The following is a 13427-nucleotide window of genomic DNA, read 5'->3' on the forward strand; positions in this document are numbered from 1 at the left end:
ATGCCTGAACTTTGAGGAAGAAGGAGAAGTTGACGTCAAACTCACAGCTCCGGGGACGTGGGGAGCCTTCAATTCCTTGCTATCTTCGTCCAGTGAGAAGACCAATGTTGCTCTCGTTCCTCCGTTGATAAGGTCGCCTCCTACAGACTATGATACACTGTACACGGGTCTGATGAGAGCTCACAACATCACAACTCGTGTTATGGGGAGTGAGGCAATCACAGTCATGACTCTCGATTTGCAGCTATACGACCTGGCGATGAAGCTGTGGGTGGAACGCGAGGACATCAGGAAGCAATTCCTCTTCCGACCTGGTGAGCTACATGTTGTGTTTTGGGCCTTAGCTGCATTAGGAAAATACGTGGAAGGGAGTGGAATTGATCAGGCATGGGTCGAGGCTGGACTTTTCTCGCCAACCACAGTGAGCCAAATACTAAATGGGAGGCACTTGTATCGAGCTCTGGAGGCACACATGGTAACACTGATCGCTTTGTACAACCTGTACTTCCAGAGATTCCTGGCAATGGAACCTGAAGAAAGGGCCTATCTGAACGAGTCATCTGTTCGTCTGGGAGAGGCATATCAGAGAGACATCAGCGGGAGCATGGAGCCAGAGAAGAATCTATGCGACATTCTCAAAAAAACATTGGCCATGATGGAGTCCAGAGATATGACCAAAAAACTGGAACAATTTGAGGTCAGCACAAACAAGATACAGCGCTTCATCCTGAACTACATGAAACAGTTTGAGACTATCCTTCTGTTCATTAGAAGTACAAGACAACGTGATCTGCTGCTGCATATGGAGAGCATCGAGTCTCTCACGAAGTACTTCTTCGCTCACGATCATCTAAACTATGCTCGGTTGCTCCCTCTCTACATTTCAACAATGCAGGAGACTGAAAAGCAGCACCCAGAACTGTGGAGGGAATTCATGAAAGGGAACTTCTGTGTGACAAAAGGATTGGCAGGCTTCACATCAATAGCCCCAGACCATGGCATTGAGCAAGAAAACCGTACACTGAAGGTGATTGGAGGAATCGTAGGGATAACTCAAAATGAGAAGGCGCTTCACAAGTTCTTCCTCATTGCACCTGAGCTGTCAAAGTCACTGCACGAGTTTGCGGAGGGATATGGTCTTGGTGAAAACCAGAGCAGAAAACAACACCACGAAATCACGGGGGGAAAGCTTTCCCGGGTGATGAGCCATGCCTCCAAGCTTTCTAGGGTGTTCCGTGAACATGGCGATCCATTTATGGAAGAGGAAGTAGACGAGGTCTACAACCTGCTCACCAAAGAAGTCATGAATGAAAAAGTGTCCAGCGACATCTTAGAGCGCGACGAGATCGGACAACAGATGTTCCAGCAATTTGCCACAGATCGTTTAGCTGAGGGAAAACTTTCTGTGTGGGACAAAATGACGAAAAGAAAACTTCGAACATTCAAGAGTTCGAATGCCACAACAGAAGTGAGATCGGGCGACAAGCTGATCAAAGTCAAAGAAGAGCGAGGATTGTTGCAGAGGTTCATCGTTATCTCACGGAGCCGACCAGAGCTCGACCTGAAAGAATGTATTGGCACCTATGAATTTGGCATCGTTCCACGTTCTTTATTTGCATCTGATGGATCCCTCTTGTTGGCATACGACAAGGCAAAAATCCTTCGTCAACTTGAGCATCTGGCTGAGCCTGAAGAGCAGGATGTACATGATCCACCAGGAGAATCTATTTCGACAGAAATCAATGAGCATCAAGACGCGGGAATTGCCGCTTTGAATGATGCAGCAGCACACGCTGGGGAAGAAACTAATGACCCATCAACTGACTATGAAATCTCAAGCCAAAATTTGCAGGAACCCTCTCAGATCAGCCAAAACCCAGACACAACCACAAGATCAGGAGTGATCAATGAAAACGAGACTACTTCTCGCCATAGAGTGATAATCATTGATGGCATGGCTCTTGTTAACGGGATCTCCAAAACAGAACAAATGATTACATGCAGTGACTTTGCTCAATCGTTCATTGAACGCCTCGAAAATATTGCCGTGCATTATGATGACGTGAGGTTGGTATTCGACCGATACATCGATAACTCACTGAAAGACAAAATGCGCCTAAAGAGGACAAAGGGGAAATCAACATACTATCACGTCAGGGATAGTACATTGATCCAGAAGATTTCACTCAAAGATTTCCTTTCCAATGTGAAGACCAAGGCAGAGCTTACAGAGTACTTGGCTGTGAAGTGTCTATCTTACAGCAAGGCTCATCCAAACAAGTTGAAGAAGTTCATGGTGACATCAGGAACTAAGACCACGGGCAACACTGAAGTTCCAGACAGTCTACTCACGCACAGCCAAGAAGAGGCCGATACACTCTTAATTCTGCATGCTCTCACAGTCGACAAAGATGCAGAAGTTATCATTGATTCGCCAGATACCGATATCTTCCTCATACTGATTCAGAGATTTCACGATCTACCACCTGCTACGAGGTTTCTCACTGGGAAGGGAAAGTTGAGGAGGAGCATTGCAGTCCAACCTATTCATGGCATGCTAGGAGAGAAACGTGCGTCTGCAATACTTGGATTCCACGCATTCACGGGAAGTGACATGTCTGGAAGGTTCGCTGGCAGGAGCAAGGACTGGTGCTTTAAGGTCTTCATGACATGTGACAACAAGATATGGGAGGCTCTGGAGTCTTTGGGACAAACTGATCCGTCACCAGAAGTGTGTTCCCAGCTGGAACGCTTCGTCTGTCTGCTGTACAAGTCTAAAGTTCACACGAAAGTAAACGAGCTTCGCTGGTTCTTATTCTCCAACCGTGCTGCTGAGGGAGAGAGTCTTCCACCTACCACTGGTTCGCTAAAGTTACACGTTCAGCGAGCACATTATATCGCAATGATATGGAGAAAGGCAGCAGAAAGCCATCCGTCCCTTCCATCACCTGTCGAGTATGGTTGGCAGTTACTTTCGGATGATGGGGTTTATGCCCCAAGTCGATGCCTGAATCCTCCAGCCCCAGAAGCAATAATGAATCTCGTGAACTGTGGGTGCAAGAAAGGGTGTATGGGAAGATGTAGCTGTCGCAATAACAATATTCCTTGTACTGAAGTTTGTGGGTGTGTGGGTTACAGTTGTAACAACAAAGCAAACATCAATGAACCGCGTGTGATAGATATGGATGAGGATGAATGAGGCATTCGTTTATGTGATCGTTTATGTTCATTCATCGTTTATGTTTAGGTGTGTGTGTATGTGTGTGTGTGCGTGTGTGTGTGCGTGTGCGTGTGTGTGTATTCAAAATAAATGTTATCAGTGAAGATTGTTTATTGAATCGATTCTAATTGGGAAATTATACGATCCGATTTCACGACGGCCGTCTCCATTTTGGCTGGTATATTGCCCACTATTTTAATTTCCTTGCATTTTTCTGTAAAAACAATGGCAGATATGGCTTCCTTGGGTCTGAAAACATATAAAAGGACATATTATTCATGTTTATATGATATCTAGATAAAGATATGCACAAAAGTGTATTTTCCAAATTTTATGGCGGCCATCTTGGATTTCTTCGAATTACTACCTATTAGACGTAAAAGAAAAAATGGAACCCTATTTTTTTTACATCTCTATAATATTCTGAAGCAGAATCCATTGCTAAATCAATTTTAACAAACAAAAAACACGAAATTACTAATCGCCCTAGACTATACTGGGAACAGGTCCTTAACTGAAACACATAATAATGAAATAACTACGGAGAGGTCCTATGGTTCGCTATGTGTTTGTACATGGACTAACTAGGGTGCGATCTTTAACAAACCAATTGATGGGGATATTTACAGGGGAACATTTATAAGGGATGCATTTACTAAAATTTACTAGTGAAGGTTCTAAAAACCGTAACTATATATATATATATATATATATATATATTCTCCAGTTTTGATGTCCCACTTCTACCTTTCATTGTCCCCATTGTCAATGCAAATGCAGTACAGGACTCTGAATATTTAATGAGGAATATGTAATGAGGAACTCTGCATAGGTTTCCAAGTGAATATTCATTGGAACAACCTGGCTTGGCCCAAACTCACCCCGAGGTCCTTGTGTAGTGCTGTACTGTTACTGCTTGATGGTGGCTGTGAGAACCATCGCAAAATTGCCTCTTCATCCAGCAGCTCGCTCTCGTAGAAAAGCATGAGCACCTGGGCAAGCAGCATGCTGTATAAGAATTCACTCAACCTCTTATTATTATAAAATAAATCCCAAACCTTTTGTTTTAAATATGTAATGAGGAACATTTCCCATGCCAATGAGTCAGCAGATTCGCAGGCCAACCTTCCCAATGGTGCCATGCAAAGCTGGAAGGCTTGACCAAGTCTCCTCCACTGCAGTTAGGCAATCAAGATGGTCAGAAGGCCTCTTGATGTAGTTCTTAAATACTGGCAGCCATGTCATGAGCAGCTGTTGAGTGGGATAAAGTAATATCCTAATATCACTTGATAGTGTTTTTTTCATAAAATCGTAGCAGATGGGAGAAATTATCACCAAAACACCATCTACTTGGCTAAACAATGAAATGCAAACATTAATGAAATGTTATTTTATGCACTTGTCTTTCCTGGTTTGCAACTCGGATGGAGAAGCACCCACAGCTTATGGTACCTGTTTGAAAGAGGCAAGGTACTTGACAGGAGGGGCATCTAGGCCTGTCCTCAGCGTCGGAAGTTCAAGCACGAGGCGAGTTAGTGTTTGTGTGACGTCTCGTAAAGTAACATTGTATGCATACCTGTGGGACACAGGATAAATCACTGGTGTATGAAGGGGTCAGCTGGATGGACTGGAGCAGGTGTCTTACCTCCACACAAAACCTTGCTAATATACGATCATAAAAGTATTTAGAATTGACTTTTTTATACTTTACGGGTTTGTGCCGACCATTGCTTCGCTGACGGGTTTAATCAAAAGACAGGAAGTTGGACTTCAAACATATTTCACGTCTATCTGAATCTCACCAAGAATATAAAATCGAGTGAAACGCACAAAAAAAGCATCTTCAGGCTGTGTAGACCAAGTCACTGATTTTTCAAAATGGTATGGACAATGCCATCTGTTGCTGTCTTTGGTTGGCCTATGTCTATGAGAGGACGTCAGGGTTTATGGCGACGCCTAGAAGTTCAAGAGAATTAACCTCTTCCAGTTGCTGTCCAAAGAAAGAGGTAGGTGTGTTTGTCTGACAATCCTTCCGGAGCGACAGGGTAAGAGAGATTTGCCAAGATTGAAAGACACAGTCCAGCTATAAAACCAGGATATAACAAGAACGATAATTGCTTTGCAATACATGCCCCCCTACTTCTTATTCCGGTCCCGCGAGCGACGGGGCTTGCTTCGATCTCTCCACGGCATCAAAGTTTGAGTGTTTTCCCGTTCGTTTCTTTGTCAAATTTCCACTGCGTATTTTATTGTGTATGTGTTATTGTGTGTTTCTATTTGGTTTTGGTTTTGTAGTTGTTGCAAATTTGTGTGGAATTAATCGTTTCCTTGTTCGCGCCTCGTGCGGCCTGGTGTCTCGTGCGACCTCCTCGTCTCGACTTGTGCCCCGCCCCCATATCTCGTTTTTCTTTCACCTCTGCTCCTGCTTTGTCAAATCCACGTTCTCACTTAGACTTTTCCCAGATTGTTTTTCATGGTTTTGTTTAAATATTTATTTAAATATGTTTAAACCGCAGCCGTGATGCTGACGCCGCCCCCCCCCCCCCCACCACCCAGAATGTCCATGTTTTAAACGTTTCCCAGTGTGTACCCTGGATAGGAATAGGTACACCGGATCCCTGCGTGTCGTAAGAGGCGACTAAGAGGGTTGGCGTCAAGAAGGGCATCCGGCCATAAAAACATTGCCTCAAAAAGAGAACCATGACAATTACAACTACATGTGGGCAGGGTACAGCCCGAAGTGGAGATCGGTTTCTGAGGTTTGGGACATAGAATGTAGGGACAATGACAGAGAGATCAGGAGAAGTGGTGGAAGTATTGGTCAGAAGAAGAGTGGACATATGTTGTGTGCAAGACACGAGATGGAAGGGAAGTGGTGTGAGAATGGTGAAGGGTAGGCAGGGACAGAAATACAAGTTTGTGTGGCAAGGGTGCCTGGAGGGCGTGAATGGTGTTGGTGTCCTGTTTTCTGAGGAGTTTGGAGACAGTGTGGTGAGAGTGACTAGAGTGAGCGAGTGATAGGTTGATGATGGTGAAAATGATTGGAAAGCTCTTGGTGAACGTCATCTCGGGATAAGCTCCGCAGGTTGGTCGAAGCGATGAAGAGAAGGACTAGTTCTGGTGTGCGATAGAGAAGCTGATGGAAAACGTGAAAGATGAGGAAGTTGTTATGGTAGGAGGAGACCTAAATGGACATGTGGGAAGGAGTATGGATGGTTTTGACGGAGTTCATGGGGGTTATGGATATGGTGTGAGAAATGGAGAAGGTGAAAGGATTTTGGAGTTTGCTGATGGAGCTGATTTGTTGATTTGTAATACTCAGTTCCAGAAAGAGGATAATAAGCTTGTTACATACACGTCAGGTGGGTCGACGACAACCGTTGACTACCTGATGGTGCGTAGGCGAGATAGGGGGCACCTCCGGGACACAAAGGTGATCCCGGGGGAGGAGGCTGTTTCATAGCACCACTTGGTTGTCTGCGACGTAAGGGTGAGAGGTGTGAGGAGAGCTCGGCGGGTGAAGTACCAACCGAGAATGAAGGTGTGGAGGTTGAAAGAGGTGACAGTAAGGGAGGCATTAAAAGAGAGGCTGAGTAGGGTCGACGATGATGTGGTTGAGCTTGAAAGTGGTTGGATGTCAATGAAAGCTAGTCTGTTGGGAGCCGTTGTTGAGGTATGTGGATGGACAAAAGGACCACCGAGGCACTCGGAAACATGGTGGTGGGATGATGAAGTTGGAAAGAGGATTGACGAGAAGAGGAAGAAGTTCAAGGAGTGGCAGAAGGCGAAGGGTACGGGAGCAGAAACAGCAGAGCATGAAAGTTATAAGGCAGCCAGGAAGGCTGCAAAGAAAGAGGAAGCAAAGGCGCGGGAGGCATGCAGGAAAATGTTCGGAGAACGCTTGGATTCGGAAGAGGGTCAGAAAGCAGTATTCAGGATTGCAAAGCACATAGCGAAAGAGGTGTGAGGTGATGGGGGTGAGTTGCTTGAAGGATGAAGTGGGACAAATCGTTGTCGACCCAGATGGAATTAAAGGAAGATGGAAAAGATATATGGAAATGCTGTTGAATACAGAGAATGAATGGGATGGCAACATAGAGAGTAACCCAGTTTTAGGACCGGCAGAGAAGATAACTGAGAAGGAAGTTGAGGAAGTTGAGGAAGCGATAAAAGCAATAAAAAAAAACAAAAAAAAAACAATGAAGGGTAGAAAAGCGGGAGGGCGGATGGGAGTTGTGGGAGATATGTTGAAGGCAGCAGGAAGTTGGGGTGTGAAGAGAATGACAGAGATCTGTAATCTGGTGGTGAAAGAAGGCCGCATTCCAGTGGATTGGGAACTGAGTACCCTCGTCCCTCTATACAAGGGGAAAGGTGACCCTCTGGAGTGTGGCTCGTACCGAGCGATAAAGTTATTGGAGCATGGAATGAAGGTATTGGAAAGGGTGTTGGAGAGGAGGATAAGGAAGAAAGTGAAGATCGACGAAATGCAGTTTGGATTCATGCCAGGAAGAGGAACGACAGACGTGCTTTTCATTGTGAGGCAGTTGCAGGAGAAGTACATGGAGAAGAGGAAGAAGTTGTTTCTTGGGTTTGTTGATCTGGAGAAAGCATTCGATCGGGTTCCACGCAAAGTATTGACATGGGCATTGAGGAAGTTAGGAGTGGAGGAATGGTTGATCAGAGTAGTGATGGCAATGTACAAAAGAGCACGCACAGCTGTAAGGACGAAGGACGGGGTGAGTTTGAGGTGAAGGTGGGAGTGCATCAGGGGTCGGTACTAAGTCCACTACTATTTGTAGCTGTGATGGAGGTGCTGGCTCAGAACGTAAAGGAGGGTTTAACGTGGGAGTTGTTGTATGCAGATGATCTGGTGTTGATTGCAGAAAGTATGGATGGACTGAAGGAAAAGATGAACACGTGGAAGGAATGTATGGAGACAAAAGGTCTGAAGGTGAATATCAGAAAGACGAAGGTGATGGCAAGTGGTAAAGCATGTGGTGAGGTGGAAAGAACTGGGAAGTGGCCCTGTGCTGTGTGTAGGAAGGGTGTCGGAGTGAACTCCATTCAGTGTACAATGTGCGCTGAGTGGGTTCATCAAAAATGTAGTGGTCTGAGGGTCATTAACCAGTGTGGCAGCTACATTCAAATGTAAGGTGTGCACAGAGGGAGCTGCAGATGGAGGAAATGTTGAGTTGGATCTTGGAGACGGCGTGAAGCTGGAAGGTGTGAAAACATTTTGCTACCTCGGAGACATGCTGAATGGAGAAGGTGGATCAGACTCGGCAACGGTTGCTCGAGTGAGATGTGCATGGAAGAAGTTTCGGGAATTGAGTGGCGTGCTGATGATGAGGGGAGTGTCGTTGAAGCTGAAGGGAAAGGTAACTGATGGAAAACTTGTGGACATGTGGGAAGGAGTATGGATGGTTTTGACGGAGTTCATGGGGGTTATGGATATGGTGTGAGAAATGGAGAAGGTGAAAGGATTTTGGAGTTTGCTGATGGAGCTGATTTGTTGATTTGTAATACTGCATGTGTGAGAAGTGTTATGATTTAGGGGAGCGAGACATGGGTAATGAACGTAGAGCAGCAACGAAGGTTGGAAAGGGTGGAAATGCGAATGGTTCGACGGATGTGCGGAGTATCGTTGAGAGAGAGGAAGACAAATGATGAATTGCGAAAGATGATGGGAATAGAGCCTGTGATTGATGCTGTGAAGAGGAACAGGTTGAGATGGTTTGGTCATGTGTTGAGGAAGGATGAAAGTGACTGGTTGAGAAGAGTGATGGAAATGAATGTAGAAGGAAGTAGAAGACGGGGAAGACCGAGAAAGACTTGGCTAAAGATGGTGGAAGAAGAAATGCGGGCAAGGGGATTAACAAGGAGAGATGCAGAAAATAGGGCAAAATGGAGAAGATTGTCATGGGGACCGCAAGGCTAACCCCCGCTCTAGCAGGGAAAATGGCTTTTAAAATGCATGTTGTTGTAATACATGCCCCCCTACGAGTGATATTTTACAAGTCCAAAAAGGGCATAACTGAAAAATTGTTAACTCCCTGAAACTCAAACTTGTTCTGTGACTTGTCACAATAAAGCCATGTCCCAAGTTTCAGTTGAATATGTTAAAGTGTAAGGTTGAAAAGTCTGGAAAACTACAGGTGTGTGAGAGAGAGAGAGAGAGAGAGAGAGAGAGAGAGAAAGAAAGAAAGAAAGAAAGAAATGCTTTCTTCCTAGCAGAGGGAAGGGAAGGGGTACTGTTTGCCACAATGTGTAGTCGTCTGCAAAAAGAGAGGGTTATCCAGGCCTGTCTGAGCACAATATCTCAAAGTTGTGGACGGATTTGGCCAAAGCTTGGTGGAGCGGTTGGGTGTGTGTTAAGGAAGAATCGATTCGATTTTGGTGAAGATCTGAATATGGATTCAGATACGAGAATTATTTATTTTAAAAGTGTTTCTTCACCATTGAGAGATCGGGCCAAAAGCGATATATAACATGATATAAAAAAAAAAAAAATTGTGGACGAGTTGGTTGGGTGACTAGAACAAGCTGATTAGATTTTGGTTCAGGTCCGAATCCAGATCCGGCCTATCAGTGGGATACAAAACAAACTGTTCAGCCTGGCAGAGGTATGTGCTCTACTGAGTGCCGTTCTAGTTACCCTCACCAGAGAGGGTATTGCATTTGAGTCCATTTATTTGTCCGCACAGAATGATTTTCTCTTCAGCCGTTGGTCCGATTGACAGGAAAATTTCACCAAAACCAATTTTCACCATGACAGGAAATTTTTCACCAAATTGCACCTCCACCTGTAGATTTTTTAAAAATAATGTCATTGGTCACGTGGTTCGGCCGCCATCTTGGGGGAAAAAAATTGCACCTCTATCTCCGAAAGCACTGCATAGAAAAATTGAGACGTGGCTCATTGTAAAGAACTCTCCATGTGGAATAACATGTTAATGATGTCATAGTTGCCTCCATTATGACGTCATAATTCGACAAGTACAAAACTTCTTGAACCGAGGGAACTGCTATGCAAGTGCAGTATGCTGTCTCATGAAGACGAAGTGAAGAAGGTTAAAAGACAAATTTAAGACTGACAAAATTACTTGGAAGAGTTGATCTCCAAGATGAGGTTTTCACAGGAAACGCATTCATCCACTGCTCGTTGCAGGCTGTCCATGACCTCCACACTGAACACTGCATGCAGGATCGAACAGAATAGACAGTAGTTCTTAACCTTCTTAAGTGCCCGTACCCCTTGAGTTTTCATAATATTTTCCTGTACCCCCTGTCAAAAATTACTTAAAACTACAATAATAGATTAATAACGTTTCTTTATTTTCACATAAAACAAAACACATTTAGGGAAACAATAAATAATCATAATGCATAGTGTTTGCTAAAAAGTCACTGTTGAAGATTACAGTACAATAATAACTTTTGTAGAAAAACATACTACACAGTACACAGACACATTTCTAGTGGCTTTTGTTTTTTTTCATCAATGATGATGCTGAAACGAGGTTTTTTTTTTCTTTGAAATAGCCACACACATGTCGTCACTTGCATCCAAACGGTTCCTGGCCTTTGTTTTGATGTGTAGGAGTGCTGAAAAACCTGTCTCGCACAAATAGGTGGTCGCAAATGGCACGAGGATCTCCAGAGCTCTCTCTGCTAACTGTGGGAATGTTTTGAGTTGTGCACACCAGAAGACGTCTGGCTGCATCGATTCAAACTCTATTCGGATTTTTTCATTGGCATTCAGCTCAAGATCATCTTTCATTAAATCACCATGATCCATGGAATCCAGGTTGAAAAGAAATGGATCCCGTATCCATCTCTGTGCAATAGAAAACCTCTCCATGGTGAAAGTATCCTTGAAAGGACTGAATCAGCACCTGCAAATGTTCCTTCACTTCAGTCATGAATGATGATGGATAGTTCTTTTTCCGCATTAGCAGCCTCATCAAGTTTAGGAAAGTGTGCAAAATTTTCATTCTCAATGCGCTGCATCCAAATTGGAAGTTTTTGGGTGAAGGCAGACACCTTTTCTCTAGCAGTGATCATGTTCATCCCTGTTCCTTGGGTGCAGGTGTTCAAATCGTTGAGGTGTGTGGATATATCTGCCAGGTATGCCAGGGACAAAATTATTATTATTTAAAATAAATTATTTTTTAAAACCCAAGCCCTTTTAATTTTTAAATGAAAAACATTTTAACCCTTCTTTTTTTCTTTAAATACTGTTATACCCTTATTTTTTAAGTGAAATGTATTTTGTGGCAGCGTGTCTCATACTCCCAAGTTGGAGGTTTCATACCCCCAGAGGGTACAGGTAACCCTGGTTAAGAACCTATGGATTAGACCAAGGGCAACTGCAAAATGGCAGCATTTAAAAAATGGAATCGTACCACATAATAAAAAGTTGATGCAAGATATGGGAACACAACGATTGCAAATTTGTTGTTTGACCCTCCAAGAAGTTTCTAAAATTTCAAATGATATCAGAGTATCAAGCTGCAATCGACCAGTCTCATTCTGTAGCACTGGTGCGACATCTGCTTCCTGGTTCAGTTTTCCTTCTAAATAGATAGAAGCTGAATTGGAGTAATCAACTTTTGTGGGCCTTAATATTCAAAGTATAATGGCTTCATTATGAACAAGTAAAAAAAAAAAAAATTTTTTTTAAAGGAGGTATATGGATTGCCAAAATTGAAGCAAGAAATGTATTTTTTCATAACGTCAAATCCAACAGTATTTTTTATGGAACACCTGCATTTGTTGTTGCACATTGTGACCTTTTTGTGAACTTTCTCAGGTAAGCAGAATACAACAACAACATGCATTTTAAAGGCCATTTTCCCTGCTAGAGCGGGGGTTAGCCTTGCGGTCCCCATGACGATCTTCTCCATTTTGCCCTATTTTCTGCATCTCTCCTTCTTAACCCCCTTGCCCGCATTTCTTCTTCCACCATCTTTAGCCAAGTCTTTCTCGGTCTTCCCCGTCTTCTACTTCCTTCTACATTCATTTCCATCACTCTTCTCAACCAGTCACTTTCATCCTTCCTCAACACATGACCAAACCATCTCAACCTGTTCCTCTTCACAGCATCAATCACAGGCTCTATTCCCATCACAGCAGAATGAGGTCAGGAGGCAGAATGAGGGCACCAAATTTCTATTTTATTTTACGAATTCTCTGGATATTTGATCCCATCCACATGAAACTATCCATCTCCAGACAAGTACATTGTCGGTGTCAACGACCTTGTAAGATTGACACACAAAAAACAAAAACATTGACACTCAAACATACACAAACCCAAGCATTATGTATATGTGTTTACATTGGAAACGTTTACCAAGCAGAATGAGGTCAGGAAAACCACAAAGATCCATGGTAAAAATGTAGAAGTTGTGCGTGATCCCCAAATTGGGGGCACCAATTGTAGAAACAAACCCTACGCTATAAACCTTCCCCTAACCCGTAGGGTGTCGGGTAAGGCTTCACTAGAGTTTATATCACACCTTACCCCATGCAGTCTTGAGAAAAAGGACATCGGAAGGGTCTTTTAAACCCTTGCTTTGCGTTTCCAAGCACAATCTATTTCCTACGAGCTGCCATTTTGTCTGAATCTATATTCCCCAACGCTGAGAGGTCGAGATGGCATAAAATTGTGTAATATTTTGGCCAAGTACTGCTAAACTGGAGGTTTTTGGAAGTGGCAATAAGGTTATTTGTGTTCTACAAGCGTTCAAGTATATAATTAAATTGAAATAAAATTAAAGTTTTGAAGGCTGGAGATTTTTTTTTTCTTCAGAAGTTTACCGCCGTTGATGCACCGTCTTTTACACCACCTTATTGAACACATCAAATTGCTTTTCCATGGCTGTTTGTGTCCATTATGAAATCCTTTAAAAAAAAAAGTTTCCTGTTTGGAATGATTTTCAATTTTGTTTGACTGCCAGACAGGCAGACTGACTAAAAAAATTACCTTGTGTGTTCTGCGCATGCATGCTCGGGGTGCGATTCCATACGACTTGCCAAATTCAGAGCCACAGTATTGCTAAACACCAGCAGGTTCCTGTTCCAATTCGTGTTCTACAGGGTTCAAAATACACTTGGTCCTCGGTTAATGTCGTGGTTACGTTCTTGAAAACCACGACGATAAATGGATCAATTTACCTCAAATAAATTTCTCTCGATGATGTAA

General features: G+C 43.5%; 1 protein-coding gene across 2 annotated transcripts in view; it reads right to left on the bottom strand.

Moving 5' to 3' along the window:
• The window catches only part of EIF2B5 (eukaryotic translation initiation factor 2B subunit epsilon), a 54554-nt gene that overhangs the window by 23442 nt on the left and 17685 nt on the right, over positions 1–13427 (bottom strand). For both annotated transcript variants that reach the window (XM_068112131.2, XM_068112132.2), the window contains exons 13-16: positions 10324–10414; positions 4673–4796; positions 4346–4471; positions 4102–4212 (exon numbers count right to left, since the gene is read on the bottom strand). In XM_068112131.2, the coding sequence (XP_067968232.2) occupies positions 4102–4212; positions 4346–4471; positions 4673–4796; positions 10324–10414 (452 nt within the window). The remainder of the gene's footprint in view (positions 1–4101; positions 4213–4345; positions 4472–4672; positions 4797–10323; positions 10415–13427) is intronic.

This window comes from Myxine glutinosa, chromosome 4, assembly GCF_964187855.1.
Source record: "Myxine glutinosa chromosome 4, kmMyxGlut1.1, whole genome shotgun sequence".
Classification (NCBI taxonomy): Eukaryota; Metazoa; Chordata; class Myxini; order Myxiniformes; family Myxinidae; genus Myxine; species Myxine glutinosa.